The sequence below is a fragment of the Leuciscus leuciscus genome (genome assembly GCF_965113295.1).
Source record: "Leuciscus leuciscus genome assembly, chromosome: 3".
In the NCBI taxonomy this organism is placed as follows: domain Eukaryota; kingdom Metazoa; phylum Chordata; class Actinopteri; order Cypriniformes; family Leuciscidae; genus Leuciscus; species Leuciscus leuciscus.
In genome coordinates this window covers 64,424,209-64,447,745 of record NC_138727.1, presented here as the reverse complement: position 1 = coordinate 64,447,745, position 23,537 = coordinate 64,424,209, and the positions used below count along the sequence as shown (strand labels likewise).

General features: G+C 43.8%; 1 protein-coding gene across 2 annotated transcripts in view; it reads left to right on the top strand.

Annotated features, from left to right (window-relative positions):
* Positions 1–2,969: 2,969 nt before the first annotated feature.
* Positions 2,970–23,537, top strand: part of LOC309495403 (adhesion G protein-coupled receptor E5-like) — a 31,294-nt gene continuing 10,726 nt past the window's right edge. The window contains exons 1-13 of one of the 2 annotated variants that reach the window (XM_082165159.1): positions 2,970–3,108; positions 4,196–4,261; positions 4,450–4,578; positions 4,781–4,918; positions 5,097–5,273; positions 9,462–9,590; positions 9,714–9,769; positions 17,072–17,161; positions 17,246–17,399; positions 17,547–17,663; positions 17,747–17,949; positions 19,953–20,123; positions 20,203–20,397. In XM_082165159.1, coding sequence (XP_082021285.1) covers positions 3,081–3,108; positions 4,196–4,261; positions 4,450–4,578; positions 4,781–4,918; positions 5,097–5,273; positions 9,462–9,590; positions 9,714–9,769; positions 17,072–17,161; positions 17,246–17,399; positions 17,547–17,663; positions 17,747–17,949; positions 19,953–20,123; positions 20,203–20,397 — 1,653 coding nt within the window. In that variant the 5' untranslated portion in view covers positions 2,970–3,080. The remainder of the gene's footprint in view (positions 3,109–4,195; positions 4,262–4,449; positions 4,579–4,780; positions 4,919–5,096; positions 5,274–9,461; positions 9,591–9,713; positions 9,770–17,071; positions 17,162–17,245; positions 17,400–17,546; positions 17,664–17,746; positions 17,950–19,952; positions 20,124–20,202; positions 20,398–23,537) is intronic. The other variant, XM_082165160.1, reaches the window with a different exon arrangement.

Genomic DNA, 23,537 nt, shown 5'->3' with positions numbered 1-23,537 from the left:
AAAAGATTAGTTAGAAAGAAAGAAAAGAAAGAAAAATTTGATAGAAAGAAAGATTAGTTAGAAAGAAAGATTAGTTAGAAAGAAAGAAAGATTAGTTAGAAAGAAAGAAGGAAAAAATAAAATTGATAAAAAGAAAGATAGATTAAATAGAAAGAAAGATGGATGGATTAGTTAGAAAGATAGATTATTTTTGAAAGAAAGATGGTTAGTTAGAAAGAAAGATAGATTAGTTAGAAAGATGTGCATATGTGTATTTGTACCTGCATATGATTTCCCTATAACTGTTTCCCAGCTGGTGTTGAAGAAGGCGGAGTCTGTGCTCAGAGTGACACGCCCACTGGGCGGAGTCTTATTCCGTGTGACTGCAACCTCAGCGACTGTGATTCACATGATCATACAGAACAACTGCTTTCAGTACTTCCAGTACTCAATATCAGTTTCATTTTATGCACATTTGAAACACAGTATTTCCATTCAGTAACACAATGAGATAATGTGTAAACTGTAAATGTTTGTGTCTCACAGGTGTTGTGCGTCTCCATCCTGGTCACAGGCTCTTTAAGATGAGGTCCGATCAGACGCATGCTGTTCTCCACCGTGGACAGAGCCTAACTCAACGTCTCGCCGTCAGCGATGTTCCCATCCGACAGCAGATCATCGGTGGAATTGCAAAAGTTCTGTGAAATTAATTTCATTCAGCCACTGTGCAAGTGCATGTACACAAACTACTATGAGAATATATCATGCAGTGTGTGTTTAACCTCCAGTAACTTCTCCCCGGTGAAATGTTCTCCCTGTGTGTTATTCAGAGACTCACAGCTGTTCTTCAACAGTGACATCAAATGCTTCAACTGAAAGAAGACACAGAAATCAAATTCTATAGACATCTTTAATGTTAGTTGTAACCTTATCTTTACTCACAATGTACATTCGTTGAAAGTTTACTTGTAATTTTCCAAGACCTTAACTTTCGGCAAATATCAATAACATCCCAATGAATGTTTTTCTAAGAACATTTCCTGTCAACATTCATAAGGTACAAATAACATCACAATGATGTTCAGAGAATGTTGTTCTCAGAACGTTTTCTCATAATAATCACACACCAAATGTGCGCACACCACTGATCTATATAAGTGCCGCTCACATAAAGCCGGGTCTCAGACCGATCCCGAGTACCAAATTGATTCGTTTTTCGTGGCTCATTGCATTAAACGGTCAAATACACACAAAATATTGTAAAAATTATAACAGTTTTGGAACATAAATACAGTGGGGAGAACAAGTATTTGATACACTGCCGATTTTGCAGGTTTTCCTACTTACAAAGCATGTAGAGGTCTGTAATTTTTATCATAGGTACACTTCAACTGTGAGAGACGGAATCTAAAACAAAACTCCAGAAAATCACATTGTATAATTTTTAAATAATTAATTTGCATTTTATTGCATGACATAAGTATTTGATCACCTACCAACCAGTAAGAATTCCATCTCTCACAGACCTGTTATTTTTTCTTTAAGAAGCCCTCCTGTTCTCCACTCATTACCTGTATTAACTGCACCTGTTTGAACTCGTTACCTGTATAAAAGACACCTGTCCACACACTCAATCAAACAGACTCCAACCTCTCCACAATGGCCCAGACTAGAGTGCTGTGTAAGGACATCAGGGATAAAATTGTAGACCTGCACAAGGCTGGGATGGGCTACAGGACAATAGGCAAGCAGCTTGGTGAGAAGGCAACAACTGTTGGCACAATTATTAGAAAATGGAAGAAGTTCAAGATGAAGGTCAATCTCCCTCAGTCTGGGGCACCATGCAAGATCTCACCTCGTGGGGCATCAATGATCATGAGGAAGGTGAGGGATCAGCCCAGAACTACACGGCAGGACCTGGTCAATGACCTGAAGAGAGCTGGGACCACAGTCTCAAAGAAAACCATTAGTAACACACTACGCCGTCATGGATTAAAATCCTGCAGTGCACGCAAGGTCCCCCTGTTCAAGCCAGCGCATGTCCAGGCCCGTCTGAAGTTTGCCAATGACCATCTGGATGATCCAGAGGAGGAATGGGAGAAGGTCATGTGGTCTGATGAGACAAAAATAGAGCTTTTTAGTCTAAACTCCACTCGCCGTGTTTGGAGGAAGAAGAATGATGAGTACAACCCCAAGAACACCATCCCAACCGTGAAGCATGGAGGTGGAAACATCATTCTTTGGGGATGCTTTTCTGCAAAGGGGACAGGACGACTGCTCCGTACTGAGGGGAGTATGGATGGGGCCATGTATCGTGAGATCTTGGTCAACAACCTCCTTCCCTCAGTAAGAGCATTGAAGATGGGTCGTGGCTGGGTCTTCCAGCATGACAACGACCCGAAACACACTGCCAGGGCAACTAAGGAATGGCTCCGTAAGAAGCATCTCAGGGTCCTGGAGTGGCCTAGCCAGTCTCCAGACCTGAACCCGATAGAAAATCTTTGGAGGGAGCTGAAGTCTGTATTGCCCAGCGACAGCCCTGAAACCTGAAGGATCTGGAGAAGGTCTGTATGGAGGAGTGGGCCAAAATCCCTGCTGCAGTGTGTGCAAACCTGGTCAAGAACTACAGGAAACGTATGATCTCTGTAATTGCAAACAAAGGTTTCTGTTCCAAATATTAAGGTCTGCTTTTCTGATAAGTATCAAATACTTATGTCATGCAATAAAATGCAAATTAATTACTTAAAAATCATACAATGTGATTTTCTGGATTTTTGTTTTAGATTCCATCACTCACAGTTGAAGAGTACCTATGATAAAAATTATATACTTCTACATGCTTTGTAAGTGGGAAAACATGCAAAATCGGCAGTGTATCAAATACTTGTTCTCCCCACTTTACATAGAAAAATATGCACCAAACAAGCCACTTTGAAATTTAGCTGTTTTCATGAATACAAAAGTTGGATGACTCACCCCTCAACAAAGAATAAAAAGACAAGACCCTCCCCTCAACAAAGAATAAAAAGACATGACCCTCCCCAATTTTCCTCCAGTGGTCCATTCCATAAGTACCGAACGGTCTTGAACTGTTTCCTAACATGGAGCTAAAATGGAAACTTCTTTTGGGTGAGTAGCCTATATTGTTTTACTCTTTTACATCTGAAGTGTATTTCTGATGAACTTTAGTTGGATTAGTAGTCAGACAGCAGCTGGGAACATGTGTCAAAGACCACAAGTACAGAACTGTGCCTGTCTGTGTTAAACAAGACTTCTTCTTTAAGATCGATGATCTCCGTTGTTAGAAACTTGAAACCAGAGAGACTTTGAGTATATCATTCACAACCCAGTATCACAATCAGTTTCTTTCTAATACTCAACACGCCCAGAAACCGCCCCAGTGTAAGAAAGACTGACAGTGTGGAAATGATTGTGAAATAGTGCACAAAAGAGTTTTTGGTTTTTTTTGACCACCCACATGAGTCCAGACATGCTTGCGATCCCGAAGGTCTGGAGGAGCTACTGTCTGTATATTAAATACAAGTTAGCTCTCTCTGCAGCTTTTATGACATGCTGCATCAATTATTTCAGAAAATATTTTGTCACCAGAAGCCAAATTAGCTACGAATATGACCGTTTTTATTTACAGCCATGAGGCTCAATGTTTTACAGTTTTCTCTGCCTCATACAGGTATACAACAGAAAACAAAATATAGCTTTGTCAAAGTGGCACTCAAAATTACAATTTCACATTTGCAGTAAATCAGGACAGGTTGTATGTTTCCTTTAACATCTGAACTAAACTACATGGTATGCAGATTAACACCGAAGTTTAACAAACGTTAAAAATGCAGGAAATATTTGGAAGAGGCTAAAATTTGCAATATCTTATCACTTACAAATTTTAAATTTGAAAAACGTACAAATGAATTTGTTTAAAAAATAAAAACCAATGTGATACGCTGAGGGATATGACCGTTAACTTTTAAATTGTAAGAACGTGTGAAACCGCAAATTCCTGTGGAATAAAAAAGGGCATTTTTGTATGTTTTTTCACAAGTCGGATTTATAACGTTTGTCCCATCAAATGCGATTTGGCTGCAAATTGCACACATTTAATGATGTTAAGCATACGTAAAAATTATAGCTAAATAAACTATCACAAAGTTCTTGTGAGTTTTTACTATCGCTGTATTTTTTTTCTTTCTCTTCCCAGGTCTCTTTCTGCCATCATGTAGTGGATGTCTCATTGGATTTAAACTTGTTCAAATGAAATGTGTTGGTAATTATGACCTCATGGTTTGATTAAATTAAAAAAATTTAAAATGAACAGTTCGACTAATGAAGTTTTTAATGGTCGCACATTTAAAAGCGTGAGTATGTCTATGTGTCACTGTAGTTGTAGTCTTTTTAACTTTATATTGACATGTTTCCTTCCTCAATCCACTCCTCTGTCTGTCTGTTGTTCAGATGAGGATGAGTGTGCAACTTCTCCGAGTGTGTGTGGCGATCACTCCGAGTGTGTCAATACACATGGAAGTTACTCCTGCGCCTGTGTTCAAGGGTTCATAATGAGGGTCCCAACAGGACAGTGTACAGGTATTAGAGAGGATTGAGGAGTCCACCATATTCATTTAGTAGAAACTTTAATCCTGTTTTTTACAAAACATAAACGCATTTGATCATAAAAGAAACAATATTTGCAGTTCATCATTTTGGCTTTATGTCTTTGCTTAAATTATAATTATATCATTTGTTCTAAAACAATAATTCATGCCAAGTGCTCTTTCTTTCCTGTCAGATATAAACAAGTGTGCCAATAAACCATTTTACGGCTCTGGTGATGTGGAGTTTGAGAACACAACTGATATGTTTGTTACGAACTTACCTGATGACTATTTAGCTGATGAGTACTATTATCATAAAACAGAATATGAAGGTACCCTTTTTTATTTTTAGCAGACACTCCAAAATTACTTACAAAACATCGTAAAAGCATTTGATCATAAAAGAAACAATATTTGCAGTTCATCATTTTGGCTTTATGTCTTAAATTATAATTATATAATTTGTTCTAAAACAATAATTCATGCCAAATGCTCTTTCTTTCCTGTCAGGCTCTGGTGATGTGGAGTTTGAGAGCACAACTGATAAGTTTGTTACGAACTTACCTGAAATGGACTTTCGGGGCTTACCTGTTGATGATGAGTACGATTTGAGTGATGAAATGGACATTCAGAGCTCAACTCGGATGGACTTTCGGAGCTCAACTGGCTCTGAATCAAAATGTGAAGGTGCCTTTTATATTATGTTATACGTCTTATTACGCTTTTCCACTTATTCAACTTTAGTTAGTATGTAATGTTGCTGTTTGAGCATAAAAAAGATCTGCAAGGTTACAAAGCTCAAAGTCCACCCCAAAGGGAGATATTTTATTTAACAGAATCTACTTTCCAAGAACTATAACGGACTACTCGTTTGTTCCTCAACGCTTTTGTACGGCTTTGTGAAGTCATAATGTTACTCATTTAAGTTACCCACGTAAAACCCCCCAAAAGGTGCGAGGCCTGGTTGAGCTGCATTAGAGAAGACTGTGGTGTCGCTATGTCAAAGAGACACTGTTGTGTCCACCCCGTTTCCAAAACTCATTTGATCTTCCTAAGGCTGACGAGAGTGGTTAAAATTGATTTTAAACACTGTTCCTAAACATTATAAACCCAACGTTTATCTGTGTGCTGCACATTTTATGGAGAACGGCTTCCAGAAACTATAAGAGACTACAATGCAGGCTACGCACAAAAACTTCTCCTGAAACGGAGCAGTTCCCACTTTTTCGGGACAATCTGTTGTTTGTGGATCACAAATTGCAAGTACGTCTTATTATTTGTAGTTGTGTTTTCTATTAACAGTTCCAATTATAAGTTTTATGTTGTTGCTATGATGTAAACAAAAGGCAAAGCTGTTCGCATGCTAGCCAACATTAGTGTTGTTGACATGGTGTTTAAGTTCTCGCTTTTGTAAGACTGTTCACCGCCCTTTAGGAATATTAACCATGGTTTTGTGATCGATTACTGTTTGTATTACCAGAGTTTTCCGATAAATATCATGATGAAATGGTGTATAACATCGTATCTAAAATGTGTAAGAAAATTATACATTATACTCTGAAACGTCCTGTGAAATCCGTGCATGAAATCCGTTCTGGACGGTCTTCTTGTTTGTTAACATTCTTAAGTCTGAATCAGGCTTGAATTGGTTTGAAATTGACGCCACCCTTAATATTTTCACCTGAGCAGATGAAACTCTCGGTTCCCTTTCGTTCGGTCACTCCTACGAATTGGGATCACGCTTGGGAGACCAATTGCCCTCGAGTGAAACTAAAACGAGCCAATGAACATTGGCATGCAAGATTTGCATTCCGCGCCCCGCCTGCCAGTGCGGGTATAAAGCGGAAGCGCGAGCATACACAAATCGCTTTCTGCTTCGGAGCCGAAAGGTTGTGTCCTCTGAGTGGATGAGCGTTTCGGATAGTGTTTCCACGAGCTCAACGAGTCTGCTGTTTCAAGACCTCTCTGTGTTGGTGTTACGGCGCTTCAATGATCTTCGCGAGTCTCCCGGGTAACGGCCGTCACTTCACGTGATCTGCTTCTTTCAAAGAGCTGTTGTCACAGCTGGTATCTGGTTGAGTGCACACAGTGGGCTTGCAGTTTCCCCGCTGTGTTGCCGCGTTGATCCCTGTGTGCTTCAGCACAATAAGAGAGCGTTTCTGAAAGAGCAACACAAGTGAAGATCGCGTCCTTTTCAGGATGACGTTTCACCCGTGTGTTTCTGGATGTGGTCAATATCTGCCACCGGTTGATGGTCACGATCGCTGCCTCTCGTGTATGGGCCTCGCGCACGCTGTGGCAGCGCTCGTGAATGAGTCTTGTTCCAACTGCGGGAACATGACCATCACGATGTTAAGATCGAAACTGAGAACCCTCAAACGAGGGGGAGTCCCTTTGGAGATTCCCCGATCTAGTTCTTCTTCTGGTTCATTTCAGAAGAAGGCTACTTCGGCTAATCCCATTGGTGGTCTGAGGATTACAGTGAGGAATGACCCGCCGGGTGAAAGACCCCCACGGGCCCCTCACTCCTCTGCATCGCTGCCATCGGAGTCTTCGCAAGGGACAGCCGGGCCATCTCGTGTGGCTCCGGTTGTTTCCTTCGGAGCTCCGCCGGAGGACCAGATGTCGATCGCTGCATCGAAGGGAGAGCGGTCATCTTCTGGGGATGACGACTCGGCTGCGTTGCCCCCTTCGGGTGTTGTAGCGTTGTCCGAGCCTGACCCGGAAATGGCATATGCTTGCCCGGGCGGCCGCAAGTGTCGGGCTCGTGTGGAATCCTCCACCGTGTCCCGAACCCTCGCGGCTCGACAATTGGTATCTCGGGGCGGGCCGTGCAGGTTCTCAGCGTGCCGCCCCAGTGCCTTTCTTTCCGGAAGTGCATGACGAGGTGACGAGATCGTGGACGGCCCCTCTGGCTGCCCGACACAGATCAACTCCCTCCTCCTCCCTCACCACTCTCGATGGCGGGGCAGTGAAGGGATACGAGGGCATCCCCCCAGTGGAACGGTCTTTGGCGATGCAATTGTGTCCCAAGACCGCGTCCACCTGGCGGGGTAACCCCATGCTCCCCTCCCGCGCATGTAGGTTCTCATCCAGTCTGACTGGAAAGGCTTACAGTGCGTGTGGAGAAGCTGCTTCTGCCCTGCATGTCATGGTGCTTCTCCAGGTCCACCAGGCTCGCGCTTCCGCTTTATACCCGCACTGGCAGGCGGGCCGCGGAATGCAAGTCTTGCATGCCAATGTTCATTGGCTCGTTTTAGTTTCACTCGAAGGCAATTGGTCTCCCTAGCGTGTTCCCAATTAATTGGTAACTCCTACCGACGTGACATCTCCGTTCCCTCAATCAGGGAACGAGGGTTACCATACGTAATCGAGACGTTATAGTAAGGGGCGTGACATTTCCCAAACAAGCGCTGCCAATCACAACACACTGGGCCAGCTAACCAATCACAGCACATTTTGTATTTCGGAAGGAGGGGCTTCATGGAAACAGGAACTAAAGACGCATTCGAGACAGACTAGGGCGAGAGGTGCTGTAAAAATATGTGAAAAATAATGTGTTTTTTGAACAACCAAACATGAAAGCATATTCTTGTCCCGGGGTTTTCAAAGTGGGGGCTGCGGCCCCCCAGCAGCAAGTAAAAAAAATTATTTAAAAAAACCTACAAATATTTGTTAATATGAGTATTGTTTAGAAATAGCATTATAATAATTTGTTGCATAGCCTATCTGAACATTATACTTTTAATGCTAATCTTTTAGAGATGAACTGATTGATCGGCTGGTGAGCGGAATTGGCAGATTTTCACGTGATTTTCAGTCATATGAACATATGAGTCATATGAACATAGTCATATGAACATTTCAGTCTGACATATGCCGATTTTATGCCAGTCAAATGCACTCGGGCGCCGCATGATTAACATCGCGCAACATCAGCATCACACGTGCACACGGAACGCACATGTAGGAAACCTTGTGAATTACGGCCGTTTCAGACCGCAAGCGCGAGCAGCGCGAATTGTTTTCGGCGTGCACGTTCAATGAGTGCATTCACACCGTGAGAAGGAGCAGCGCGTGAGCGTCAAGCTGGTGCGTTGTGTGAGCAGTAGTGAAGCTGAGGGTTTCGGCGCCGAGTCTATTTTTGCTGCGCTGCTCACGCTCAATTAAAGTGAAAGCCCACTTTTGATGGAAAAAATAAATATGATTTCACACTAAAAGTCCCTAAAATGCACATAATTTGCATGTATAGTGTGTTTTAACAAGAACTAGATCAGAAAGACTCAAAAATATTTCTAGAAAATGTACCCATTTAAACTTGTTTTTATTAATCAGATTGGGTAAAAGTAGTGTTTTATAAAGAATATATAGAAAATAAATATTTGTGTGTGCTGTAAAGTGGTTAAAAAAAATGAAATCGGAATCTGCTAAAATCTGTATCGGCAGGTCAAACTCAATGGAAAAATCGGAATCGGCCTAGAAAATTGTAATCGGTGCATCTCTATAATCTTTCTGATTGGCTGGTATCAAACATTATCACATAATCTGATGTTCACCTAGATGTTTTATTTATTTATTTCTACATTTGCCGTAGTATTGTCGATGGGTTCAATAACACATCCTGCAAAAGGGGGGCCTTGGCCAGAACCTAGTGGTATTTGGGGGGCCTTGTCATGGAAAAGTTTGGGAACCCTTGTTCTAGTACACCCCAAAAACAAAATCAAGACTTCATAAAAGGGCGTAATAAGACCACTTTAAAATGACATTAATTCAAATATTATTAATATTCTAATAATGTTCTCTCACCCCATCTTTTCTCTCTCTTTTTCTCTCTCTCTCTCTCTCTCTCTCTCTCTCTCTCTCTCTCTCTCACAGACATCGATGAGTGTAAAGATCCAGATGTTTGCGGCAAAAATGCAGTGTGCAAAAATCATCCAGGCAGCTTCATCTGCGAATGTGACCCGGGTTACAGTAACTACGGCAACAACCAGTCAAAGTGCATCGGTGAGCATTACAGCAGGGAGATTGCTCTGTTCATTATGCAGCAGCTAACGAGAATCTTGTAGAAGTTAATCAGTGCACTGTAGTCTTTTTAGTTATTTTGATCTTTCCTGATGTTGTGCACAGAAATGGACTGTGATCAGTTTAAACCTCAGCCTGATGCAGAACACACACCGAAGAAGGTAGAATGTGTACTTCTGCTTATTATGATTGTTATAATTATATTATTAATATTATTATGTTATGTTAAGATAAAACTTCCTTAAAATAGCATTTAATGTTCATATATTATTTATATTTGATATGTGTTCTCATTTCTTTGTGGAGAAAAAAACTTTCTTTAAGCTAGAGTTGTCAGGATACTGGAATTTCTAACTTCGATACGATACCTTGAAAAATATCGATTTTCGATGCCATTTTCGATACCATAGGGAAAAAACTGCCATATAGGTTTTTTTTAAAATTATTTTTATTACACACACAGCACAGGTAGGCTTTATTTTAAACTTTGTACTAAATTCTCAAAGAAAGACAAGTAAACAGTCAGTAAAAAATAAGAACAAATTGCAAACAATAGCACAAATAAAGACAATAGAATAAAGAGACAAATTAAAAATATGTTGAAAAAAACGAGATGAAAAAAATATGTTTCGTTTTTCAGGTGGGTCTAACAGTATTCTGGTAAGAAATACTACAGAAATTTAAATAAAGTAATCAAATGTTAAATAACACTGCATGGATAGTCTTCACTGTAAAAATGAAATACAGATTAGTGCTTACAATTAAATTAAAAGTTATTCAGTCAAGAGCAGCAAGTGATTTTTCTTTGTCTCTTGTTCTTTGATCATGAGAGGCCGCAGCAGGAATGTTCAATACCGTAAAACTTCAAGTAATAGCCCGGGCTTTTATTTTCCCAAATCGCCGAACTGCACCGGCTTGTATTTGAGACAGGCGTCTATATGAGACAGGCCTTTAATTTAGTGTTGAGATGAGAATCAGAATCAGAATCAGAATCAGAAAGAGCTTTATTGCCAAGTATGCTTGCGCATACGAGGAATTTGTCTTGGTGACAGTAGCTTCCAGTACACATACAATATAAAGTGACAAGACAAGTGACAAGTAACATAAGTATAAATAAAAAATAGAAAAAAATTAAAATAAAATAGAAATAAAAGATTATAAATTATAAATATATATAAAGTTATAAGGTGCTATAATGAAATGTCTGAGGGAAGTATTGCACATGTTTGTTCCACAGTAGGGGAACATTTAAGTGTTCATGAGGTAGATGGCCTGGGGAAAGAAACTTTTCCTGTGTCTGGTTGTTTTTGTGCTCGGTGCTCTGTAGCGTCGACCAGACGGTAACAGTTCAAATAGAAAGTGTGCTGGGTGTGACGGGTCCAGAGTGATTTTGCGAGCCCTTTTACTCACTCTGGATGAGTGCAGTACTTTGAGTGTGGGAAGGGTAGTGCCAGTGATTCGCTCAGCAGTCCGAACTATCCGCTGTAGTCTACGGAGGTCGGTTTTGGTAGCAGAGCCGAACCAGACGGTGATGGAAGTGCAGAGGATGGACTGGATGACAGCTGAGTAGAACTGTACGAGCAGCTCCTGTGGCAGGTTGAATTTCCTCAGCTGACGCAGGAAGTACAGTCTCTGTTGGGCTTTCTTCACAATAGAGTCTATGTGAGTGTCCCACTTCAGATCCTGAGAGATGGTGGTGCCCAGGAACCTGAATGACTCTACTGCAGTCACAGTGCTGTCCATGATGGTGAGTGAAGGGAGTGCAGGGGGGTTTCTCCTGAAGTCCACGATCATCTCCACTGTTTTGAGCGTGTTCAGCTCCAGGTTGTTATAACTGCACCAAAGAGCCAGCTGCTCCACCTCCTGTCTGTACGCAGACTCGTCACCGTTCCGGATGAGTCCGATAACAGTAGTGTCGTCCGCAAACTTCAGGAGCTTGACAGAGGTGTCTTTAGAGGTGCAGTCATTTGTGTACAGGGAGAAGAGCAGTGGTGAGAGAACACATCCCTGTGGAGCACCGGTGCTGATGGTGCGGCTGTCGGACGTGATTTTGCCCATTCTGACTAGCTGTTGTCTGTCTGTCAGAAAGCTGGTGATCCATTGACAGATGGAGCTAGGGACAGAGAGCTGGGTCAGTTTGGTCTGGAGCAGTGATGGGACGATGGTGTTGAAGGCAGAACTAAAGTCCACGAACAGAATCCTTGCATAGGTCCCTGGTTTGTCCAGATGTTGTAGGGTGTAATGCAGTCCCATATTGACCACATCATCCACAGACCGGTTTGCTCTGTAGGCAAACTGCAGGGGGTCCAGCAAGGGTCCAGTGATGTCCTTCAGATATGCTAACACCAGTCTTTCGAATGACTTCATGGCCACAGATGTTAAGGCAAGTCGAGCACGACAGTAGGAGGTTACCAAATCTGTGTTTGTGTTTAACAGATCAGTTAATGTAAGAATAAGCCTACTATATTTCCGTATGTCTAAAGGGGGTCGCACACCAGACGAGAAGCGCAGCGCCACGTCTTTACAATTCGAACACATTATTCTCTATGAGTGTACATTGTCTCAAATGTACACGTCGTTAATGTATATATACTGACTTTTTCCCTGTGCTGCAATATACATTCAGTTTTACATTCATTTACAGAAATCAGCTGCTTGAATGAAAATTGCTGATGTTATCCGATTTTCAGGTGATATTCTCAATTCATTCAGTTAACTGGATTTAATTGTACAGTACAATCATAACATAGTACAGACATGATCTTAATTCCATAACATAACTAAATTGCTGGCCATAAACTGACAAAGTGCGCGTCCGGTGTGCGTTACCTTGAGTTGTCATAGACGCGACGTGGTGCTGCGCTTCTCGTACGGTGTGCGACCCCCTTTAGATTATTAGCAGCATAAAAAAAGGCTACCCTGTAAAACAACTGCAGTCATGTGATAAAAAAGGGCCCTATATTCATCACTATCATCATCACCGTGATCCTCAACTACAAGTTCATTGGCGAATTCCTCCTCATCGCTCTCCTCCACTTCTCCCTCTCCGGCCTCCGCTAACTCTGCCTGCCTTGCTTGCGCTAACAGCTCCGCCCAGATGCGCAGGGCTCTCTTGCGTTCGCAATCTGCTCCATAGAACTGGCTTAAACAGACGATCTGACGGGTTTTAGAAGATTAAATACAACCCAAAACTAAAAAACAGACCTGGCCTCTATTTGAGACCGGCCTTTATTTATCCAAACCTGCAGCCACACCAGGCGTGTAAAAGAGACAGGCGTCTATTTGGGACTCGGCTATTATTTGAAGTTTTACGGTATTAGGCTCCTGTCACTAATGCACGGATACAATATACTGTTACACAACATGGGTTTTCTTTCTCAAATACAGTGGGGAGAACAAGTATTTGATACACTGCCTAGTTTGCAGGTTTTCCCACTTACAAAGCATGTAGAAGTCTGTATCTGTACCTATTTTTATCATAGGTATACTTCAACTGTGAGTGCCGGAATCTAAAACAAAAATCCAGAAAATTACATTGTATGATTTTTAAGTAATTAATTTGCATTTTATTGCATGACATAAGTATTTGATACATCAGAAAAGCAGAACTTAATATTTGGAACAGAAACCTTTGTTTGCAATTACAGAGATCATACGTTTCCTGTAGTTCTTGACCAGGTTTGCACACACTGCAGCAGGGATTTTGGCCCACTCCTCCATACAGACCTTCTCCAGATCCTTCAGGTTTCGGGGCTGTCGCTGGGCAATACGGACTTTCAGCTCCCTCCAAAGATTTTCTATGGGGTTCAGGTCTGGAGACTGGCTAGGCCACTCCAGGACCTTGAGATGCTTCTTACGGAGCCACTCTTTAGTTGCCCTGGCAGTGTGTTTCGGGTCGTTGTCATGCTGGAAGACCCAGCCACGACCCATCTTCAATGCTCTTACTGAGGGAAGGAGGTTGTTGGACAAGATCTCGGGATACATGGCCCCATCCATCCTCCCCTCAATACGGTGCAGTCATCCTGTCCCCTTTGCAGAAAAGCATCCCCAAAGAATGATGTTTCCACCTCCATGCTTCACGGTTGGGATGGTGTTCTTGGGGTTGTACTCATCCTTCTTCTTCCTCCAAACACGGCGAGTGGAGTTTAGACCAAAAAGCTCTATTTCTGTCTCATCAGACCACATGACCTTCTCCCATTCCTCCTCTGGATCATCCAGATGGTCATTGGCAAACTTCAGACGGGCCTGGACATGCGCTGGCTTGAGCAGGGGGACCTTGTGTGCACTGCAGGATTTTAATCCATGACGGCGTAGTGTGTTACTAATGTTTTCTTTGAGACTGTGGTCCCAGCTCTCTTCAGGTCCTTGACCAGGTCCTGCCGTGTAGTTCTGGGCTGATCCCCCACCTTCCTCATGATCATTGATGCCCCACGAGGTGAGATCTTGCATGGTGCCTCAGACCGAGGGAGATTGACCATCATCTTGAACTTCTTCCATTTTCTAATAATTGCGCCAACAGTTGTTGCCTTCTCACTAAGCTGCTTGCCTATTGTCCTGTAGCCCATCCCAGCCTTGTGCAGGTCTACAATTTTATCCCTGATGTCCTTACACAGCTCTCTGGTCTTGGCCACTGTGGAGAGGTTGGAGTCTGTTTGATTGAGTGTGTGGACAGGTGTCTTTTATACAGGTAACGAGTTAAAACAGGTGCAGTTAATACAGGTAATGAGTGGAGAACAGGAGGGCTTCTTAAAGAAAAACTAACAGGTCTGTGAGAGCCGGAATACTTACTGGTTGGTATGTGATCAAATACTTATGTCATGCAATAGTATTAGATTCCGTCTCTCACAGTTGAAGTGTACCTATGATAAAAATTACAGACCTCTACATGCTTTGTAAGTAGGAAAACCTGCAAAATCGGCAGTGTATCAAATACTTGTTCTCCCCACTGTATTAATGTTCCAAAACTGTGTTTACACTCGCCAACACAGACATTTTTACAATATTTTGTGTGTATTTGATCGTTTAACCCTCTGAGGTCGGAAAACGCGCCCCCGCGTTTTGCTGGATTTTCTTCACATTGTAGTACAATAAACTTAAATTACTCCGTCATTTATGGTTATACAGAAAAAAGAAATATAAATAAAGAATCTGTGATATTTCTACTTTTGTATGTGTCCACTTACAATCAAATCAAAACATTGTGCTTTTGTAAAATAAAGAAAATAAACAGGGTGTGCGTTCTGCCTCTCCGTCGCGGTGAACTTTTTTTTCTTGAGCACGTCTATAAACTGAAACAAAACTCAGCGAATACTTCTCACACATTTATGAGCCATATACCTTTATACACATTTAAGTGTGTACTTTTAAATGATTGGATTCAAACTGAAAACAAATATTATCTGTTTAAGTAATTTGTATAAAACCAACAGGATGTCCAGTATCTCAAACGCTTGCTAATTACTTTTAATTCGGCCACGCCCACTCGCGCAAAAGAGATTCACATGCAAATATCCACATGGAACGCGAACGCCCTCGTTACCTCAAACACAAAACACCAAAACACTTCACAAGTCTCTGCTTTTCGTCGAGTTTGGAAGATGCGCTGTGAGCTTACATTGGATTTACATCAGAAGAAGAAGAACGCGATTTGAAGACAAGAAAGATGTAAGGTTAGTTATTTTCTTACTTATTAGTTTATGGTATTGTTGCATAAACTTCACATTGCAGTTGAACTGTTGCTAGATATATGGTGAATATTATACTATTTAGACCCGTGTTTACTGTTAAATACTGTTTGTGGATATCTGCTCAAACATAGATATGTATAACCATAATGTTTAATATTTTGGAGCGCGATGGCGTTTGAATGTATCATATTTTGGAGCGCGCTGTGGGTTTGAATGTATCATATTTTGGAGCGCGATTGCGTTTGAAAGGAAAAATGCACCAAACATTAGGCTCTATGTTTTTACTATTATCTCATTTCATATCATCATAACGAATGGAAAAATTTGAAGTAACATAAGATAATCAATATATTTTTCTCTAGCATTGTTACTGAAATCTTTTGGAAGATTTATAGGCTGCTTTGTAAAATAAAATTATTTTATGCAGTACTGCACATAGCTTATGCCTACAAGGCACAACAAATATGGTGTTCTTTATATTATATATTGTTGGAAACATTTGTGTGTGTGTGTGTGTGTGTGTATTCTGTGAATTTTAAAAAGCAATTTTAACCAGAAAAATCTAAAATGTATTTCCAAAATCGTGCAGGCCTAGTTTCTCTTGATACCAGTATGTTCACTTTTTTCTTTTCTTTCAGGGACCAGATGCAACTGAGTCCTGCTGACTTCAACATTCACATGAGTCTCTGTACATGAACATGGTAAAGTGAAAATCAAACACCTTGGAAATGGTATGTACAATGTTTTTAGGAATGGCACAAAGGTCTCTGTCTTTGGATCATTGTTTTCAATGTGCTCTTTTGTCATTTGTTGTGTATTTTTGGATTATGTTGTGTTGTAAATAAATCCAAACAATCTAAAAGCCATTATTTTTTAAATCTCCTCATTCTTTGTGCAAGGTTGCTCTGAATGACAGGGCCTGATCGCTCCTAATAGGGCAGTTAGGGGAGTGTCTTTGTCTTTCTCAGGTGTTAAAAGCTTACATATTCATGAGATGATCACGCCTCTTCGAATATGGCTTTGTCACACAAAACACGTCTTAGAAATTTTAAATCAATATATTGTCTTATCTGAATGAGCAGTCAGGGTGATTTTCACATAGTTTTGGAGCAAATATTCTAGGCTACGTCATACAATTTTCAAAAGTCTTGTGAAGAAATAATCAGTATGGGTTTCATGGCCTTATTTCAGTGACAATTTTTTTTTGTATTTTCACAAACCACGCATAAATGTCATTATCTCAAAACTACAAACTTTTACATACATGCTGCTGATATATTATTGTAGCAGAGTTTGTGCTGAATACAGTGTAATGAGACTTTAGCCATGAAAATATCACTAGTAACAGAAAAAAACACAAATGTCAGAGCATGTCAGAACACCTCCAGGCCCAGAAAACAGACCTCAGAGGGTTAATGCAATGAGCCACGAAAAACGAGTCAATTTGGTACTCGGGGATCGGTTTGAGAGCCGGCTTTATGTGAGCGGCACTTATATAGATCAGTGGTGTGCGCACATTTGGTGTGTGATTATTACAAGAACATGTTCTGAGAACAACATTCTCTGAACATCATTGTGATGTTATTTGTACCTTATGAATGTTGACATGAAATGTTCTTAGAAAAACATTCTTTGGGATGTTATTGATATTTGCCGAAAGTTAAGGTCTTGAAATATTTAAAGTAAACTTTCAACGAATGTACATTGTGAGTAAAGATAAGGTTACAACTAACATTAAAGATGTCTATAGAATTTGATTTATGTGTCTTCTTTCAGTTGAAGCATTTGATGTCACTGTTGAAGAACAGCTGTGAGTCTCTGAATAACACACAGGGAGAACATTTCACCGGGGAGGAGTTACTGGAGGTTAAACACACACTGCATGATATATTCTCATAGTAGTTTGTGTACATGCACTTGCACAGTGGCTGAATGAAATTAATTTCACAGAACTTTTTTAATTCCACTGATGATCTGCTGTCGGATGGGAACATCGCTGACGGCGAGACGTTGAGTCAGTTTCTGTTCACGGTGGAGAACAGCATGCATCTGATCGGACCTCAGCTTAAAGAGCCTGTGACCAGGATGGAGACGCACAACACCTGTGAGACACAAACATTTACAGTTTACACATTATCTCATTGTGTTACTGAATGGAAATACTGTGTTTCAAATGTGCATAAAATGAAACTGATATTGAGTACTGGAAGTACTGAAAGCAGTTGTTCTGTATGATCATGTTGAATCACAGTCGCTGAGGTTGCAGTCACACGGAATCAGACTCCGCCCAGTGGGCGTGTCACTCTGAGCACAGACTCCGCCTTCTTCAACACCAGCTGGGAAACAGTTGTAGGGAAATCTTATCCAGGTACAAATACACATATGCACATATATGTACTTATGAAAGCATCAGTGCATTCAAGACCCGATGTAAATGTTGTTGTCTTTTAGGTTTTGCATTTGTGGCACTGGTCAGTTATAAAGATATGAACTCATCCAGCGATCAGTTTCACACGATGAGCAGAGAGAGATCAGACGATAGAGAGAGAAACATCACTTATCAGCTCAACTCGAAGGTGGTGACGGTCGTCGTCAGTAATCCAGAAACCAAACAGCTGTCTGAGCCGATGACACTCATCTTTACACACGAGCAGGTGAAGAAGTTAAACGGTTCAATAGATACAGATGAAAAACCAAATAAATGTGCATTCATTGTTTGAAAATCCGGTTTAAGCTGAATTCTAGCTGGTTTACCATATTATGTTCCAAAAACCAGCTTGACCACATTAAGCTGGTATGACCAGCAAGTAGCTGGTTTGTTTCTGGCCCAAGATGCTCCACCAGTCTTATTTTAAGTATCATTGATTTATAATTATTAGGGGTGTGATGACACACATTTTTTGGGGTAATCGAGTACTCGGTCGATATTTTGACGAATAATCGAGTAATCTGATGTGTTTTGTGGAAATAAAACTAGACCTATGTGAACTATCTGTTCATTGACTACGAGAAAGCATTTGACAGTGTGGACAGGCAGACACTCTGGAAGCTTCTACGACATTATGGAGTACCCATAAAGATCATCGATATCATCCGGAACTCATACGACGGACTGTCCTGCAGACTGATCCATGGCTCCTAAGCCACAGACAACATCCAAGTGCGGACTGGCGTAAGACAGGGGTGCCTGCTTTCTCCTTTCCTGTTTCTGCTTACCATAGACTGGGTCATGAGGACATCAACAGCACAGAGAAGGCACGGTATTCAGTGGACCGTATGGAAAGAGCTGGACGACCTCGACTTTGCCGATGACCTGGCACTTCTCTCGCACACCCAGCAACAGATGCAGGAGAAGACCAACACTGTGGCAGAGAACTCCTTACGCATTGGGCTGAACATCCACAAAGGGAAGACCAAGGTCCTCAAGGTCAACGCAGCCGACACAGCACCCATCAAGCTGGAAGACGAAGCGTTGGAGGAGGCGGAGAGATTCACCTACCTCAGCAGCATCTTTGACAAGCAGGGAGGTACCGATGCAGACGTACAAGTGCGTATCGGCAAGGCAAGAACAGCTTTCCAGCAGCTCAAGAAGGTATGGAACTCCAGTGCCCTGACCATCCACACCAAGATCAAACTCTTCAATACCATTGTGAAGCCAAGACTCCTATATTGAGCAGAAACATGGAGAACAACAGCCTCAACCATGAAGAGAATCCAGACGTTCATCAACACCTGCCTCAGGTGAATACTACAAATCAGATGGCCAGTTACCATCAGTAACAGGGAACTGTGGGAGAGAACCAGACAGCAGCCTGTAGAGAAAGAAATCCAAGAAGATGGCACTGGTTTGGCCATACCCTCCGGAAACCTGCTAACAGCATCACCAGACAGCCGCTCACCTGGAACCCTCAAGGCAAGAGAAAAAGAGGCCGCCCCTGAAACACCTGGCGATGAGACTTGGAGGCAGAATCCAAGAAAATGGGACTATCATGGGGACAACTGGAGAAACTGGCCCAGGACCGGAACTGTTGGAGAGCTCTTGTTGACGGCCTATGTCCCAAACAGGACTAGAGGCAAATGATGATGATGTGAACAATAGCCTTTAGAATTACTTAAAATACATATATTATAACATATATAATAACAATGAGGCATTTGGTTCAAATAAAGTGTAAAATGCAAGTAATTATATAGTTTTATTTAACAACACTGTTAAAGTACATAATAGGGCTTTTCAAATTTGAAATAGTTAACCCTGGGTCATTCTAAACCCTGGGTAAATGAAATCCTGGGTTGTCTTTATTCACGTTTCACATTGCTCATACTATACCCGGGGTTAACAGCTAATCCTGGTTATTCCATAAGCTTCCTTTCACACAACACATTCCTAAAATTATAAAGTCCTTATTTGCACATTTGCTGTGTCACTTTTACTGACTGGACAAACGCAGCACGTGACCTGTTTACATAAAGCTGAGACTTTGATTCATGTCATGCTCTGTCCTGTCTATCAGCGCTTTGTCCATGTCCTCTTTGCTCTGCTTTTCAACTTGACAAGAAATATTGTCATGTTTTAATATCACAAGATCTCGTGGCACTTTTCAGGCAGGTGTTCAGTTATTCCTCATTTCCTAAACTCTTCTTCTCCCTTCTACAGGAGAGGGCGGAGTCTGAGGGTGTGGTTTATTCCTGTGTGTTCTGGAATGAGACAGAGGGGGCGTGGTCTGGGAAGGGCTGTGAGAAGGTGTGGTCTAATGACACTCATACAATGTGTTCCTGCTCTCATCTCAGTAGTTTCGCTCTGCTCATGGCCCTCTACCCTGTCCAGGTACATGTGTGACATATTTCAGATTTGAGACTAAATTATGATGATATTAACACGTCCGTTTGCTCTTCCTTTCCTCCAGGACACGTTTGAGCTGGTGTTGATCACGCGTGTGGGTTTAGTTCTGTCTCTGCTCTGTTTATTTCTCTGTATCCTGACGTTCCGGTTCTGTCGCTCCATCCAAGGGACCCGAAACAGCATTCATCTTTATCTGAGCGTGTCTCTCTTCATCGCAGACCTCGTCTTCCTCTGCGGGATCTCCAGCACTCACAATCAGGTGTGTTCGAATGAGAAAACAAGTGTTGGTCGTGAAGGAATTCCATCCATCCATCTTCTTCCGCTTATCCGGGGCCGGGTCGCGGGGGCAGCAGTCTAAGCAGAGATGCCCAGACTTCCCTCTCCCTAGAGCTTTTCCTCCAGCTCTTCCGGGGGGACACCGAGGCGTTCCCAGGCCTGCCGGGAGACATAGTCTCTCCAGCGTGTCCTAGGTCTTCCCCGGGGTCTCCTCCCAGTGGGACACACCCGGAACACCTTGTGGAGGATGTGGAGGAGCAGCGGCTCTACTCTGAGCTCCTCCCGAGTGACCGAGCTTCTCACCCTATCTCTAAAGGATTGCCCAGCCACCCTGCGGAGAAAGCTCATTTCGGCCGCCTGTATCCGGGATCTTGTCCTTTCGGTCATGACCCAAAGCTCATGACCATAGGTGAGAGTAGGAACGTAGATTGACCGGTAAATCGAGAGCTGCGCCTTGCGGCTCAGCTCTTTCTTCACCACGACAGACCGGTACATCGACCGCATTACTGCAGAAGCTGCACCGATCCGTCTGTCAATCTCCCGTTCCATCCTTCCCTCACTCGTGAACAAGACCCCAATATACTTAAACTCCTCCACTTGAGGCAGGAACTCTCCACCAACCTGAAGTGGGCAAGCCACTCTTTTCCGACTGAGGATCATGGCCTCGGATTTGGAGGTGCTGATTCTCATCCCAGCCGCTTCACACTCGGCTGCAAACCGTCCCAGTGCATGCTGAAGGTCCTGGTTTGATGAGGCCAACACGACAACATCCGCAAAGAGCAGATACGAAATCGTGTTGTCACCAAACCTGACACCCCCCGGCCCCTGGCTGCGCCTAGAAATTCTGTCCATAAAAATCATGAACAGAACCGGTGACAAAGGGCAGCCAACATGCACCGGGAACAAGTCTGACTTGCAATGCGAACCAAGCTCCTGCTTCGGTCGTACAGGGACCAGACAGCCCTTAGCAAAGGACCCCGGACCCCATACACCCTCCACAGGCCGCCGCAAGGGACACAGTCGAATGCCTTCTCCAAATCCACAAAGCACATGTGGATTGGTTGGGCAAACTCCCATGAACCCTCCAGCACCCTGTAGAGGGTATAGAGCTGGTCCAGTGTTCCACGGCCTGGACGACAACCACACTGTTCCTCCTGAATCCGAGGTTCTACTATCGGCCATATTCTCCTCTCCAGTACCCTGGCATAGACTTTCCCATGGAGGCTGAGAAGTGTGATCCCCCTGTAGTTGGAACACACCCTCCGGTCCCCCTTCTTAAAAAGAGGGACCACCACCCCGGTCTGCCATCCCAGAGGCACTGTCCCCGACCGCCACGCGATGCTGCAGAGGCGTGTCAGCCAAGACAGCCCCACAGCATCCAGAGACTTGAGGTACTCAGGGCGGATCTCATCCACCCCCGGTTCCTTGCCACCGAGGAGTTTCTTGACTACCTCGGTGACTTCAGCTTGGGTGATGGACGAGTCCACCTCTGAGCTCTCAGCCTCTGCTTCCTCAATGGAAGACGTGACGGCGGGATTGAGGAGATCCTCGAAGTATTCCTTCCACCGTCCAACGACATCCCCAGTTGAGGTCAACAGCTCCCCACCTCTACTGTAGACAGCGTTGGTAGAGCACTGCTTCCCTCTCCTGAGGCGCCGGACAGTTTGCCAGAATCTCTTCGAGGCCAGCCGATAGTCCTATTCCATGGCCTCATCGAACTCCTCCCAGGCGCGAGATTTTGCCTCCACAACCACCCGGGCTGCAGTTCGCTTGGCCTGCCGGTACCTGTCAGCTGCCTCAGGAGTCCCACAAGCCAACCAGGCCTGATAGGACTCCTTCTTCAGCTTGACGGCATCCCTTACTTCCGGTGTCCACCACCGGGTTCAGGGATTGCCGCCTCGACAGGCACCGGAGACCTTACGGCCACAGCTCTGAGCGGCCGCTTCGACAATGGAGGTGGAGAACATGGTCCACTCGGACTCAATATCTCCAACCTCCCTCGGGATCTGGTCGCAGCTCTGCCGGAGGTGGGAGTTGAAGATCTCTCTGACAGGAGACTCTGCCAAACGTTCCCAGCAGACCCTCACAATACGTTTGGGTCTGCCGAGTCTGTCCAGCTTCCTCCCCCGCCATCGGATCCAACTCACCACCAGGTGGTGATCAGTTGACAGCTCCGCCCCTCTCTTTACCCGAGTGTCCAAGACATACGACCGCAGGTCAGATGAAACGACCACAAAGTCGATCATCGACCTACGGCCTAGGGTGTCCTGGTGCAACGTGCACTGATGGACACCCTTATGCTTGAACATGGTGTTCGTTATGGACAAACTGTAACTAGCACAGAAGTCCCATAACTGAACACCGCTCGGGTTCAGATCAGGGCGGCCGTTCCTCCCAATCACGCCCCTCCAGGTGTCACTGTCGCTGCCCACGTGGGCATTGAAGTCCCCCAGTAGAATGACAGAGTCCCCAGTCGGAGCACTTTCCAGCACCCCTCCCAGAGACTCCAAGAAGGCCGGGTACTCTGCACTGCCGTTTGGCCCGTAGGCACACACGACAGTGAGAGACCTATCCCCGACCCGTAGGCGCAGGGAAACGACCCTCTCGTTCACCGGGGTAAACTCCAACACATGGCGGCTGAGCTGGGGGGCTATAAGCAAACCCACACCAGCCCGCCGCCTCTCACCATGGGCAACTCCAGAGTGGTGAAGAGTCCATCCTCTCTCAAGGAGTGTGGTTCCAGAGCCCAAGCCATGCGTAGAGGTGATCCCGACTATCTCTAGTCGGAACCTCTCAACCTCACGCACAATCTCAGGCTCCTTCCCCGCCAGCGAGGTGACGTTCCATGTCCCTAGAGCTAGTTTCCGTGTCCAGGGATCGGGTCGTCGAGGCCTCTGTCTTCGACTGCTGCCCGATCCTCTCAGCACCGGCCCCTTACGGTCCCTCCTGCAGGTGGTGAGCCCACGGGAAGGCGGCCCCACGTCGCTCCTTCGGGCTGAGCCCGGCCGGACCCTGTGGGGAAAGGCCCGGCCACCAGGCACTCGCATACGAGCCCCAACCCCGGGCGTGGCTCCAGGGTGGGGCCCCGGCTGCGCCATACCGGGCGATGTCACGGTCCTCGAT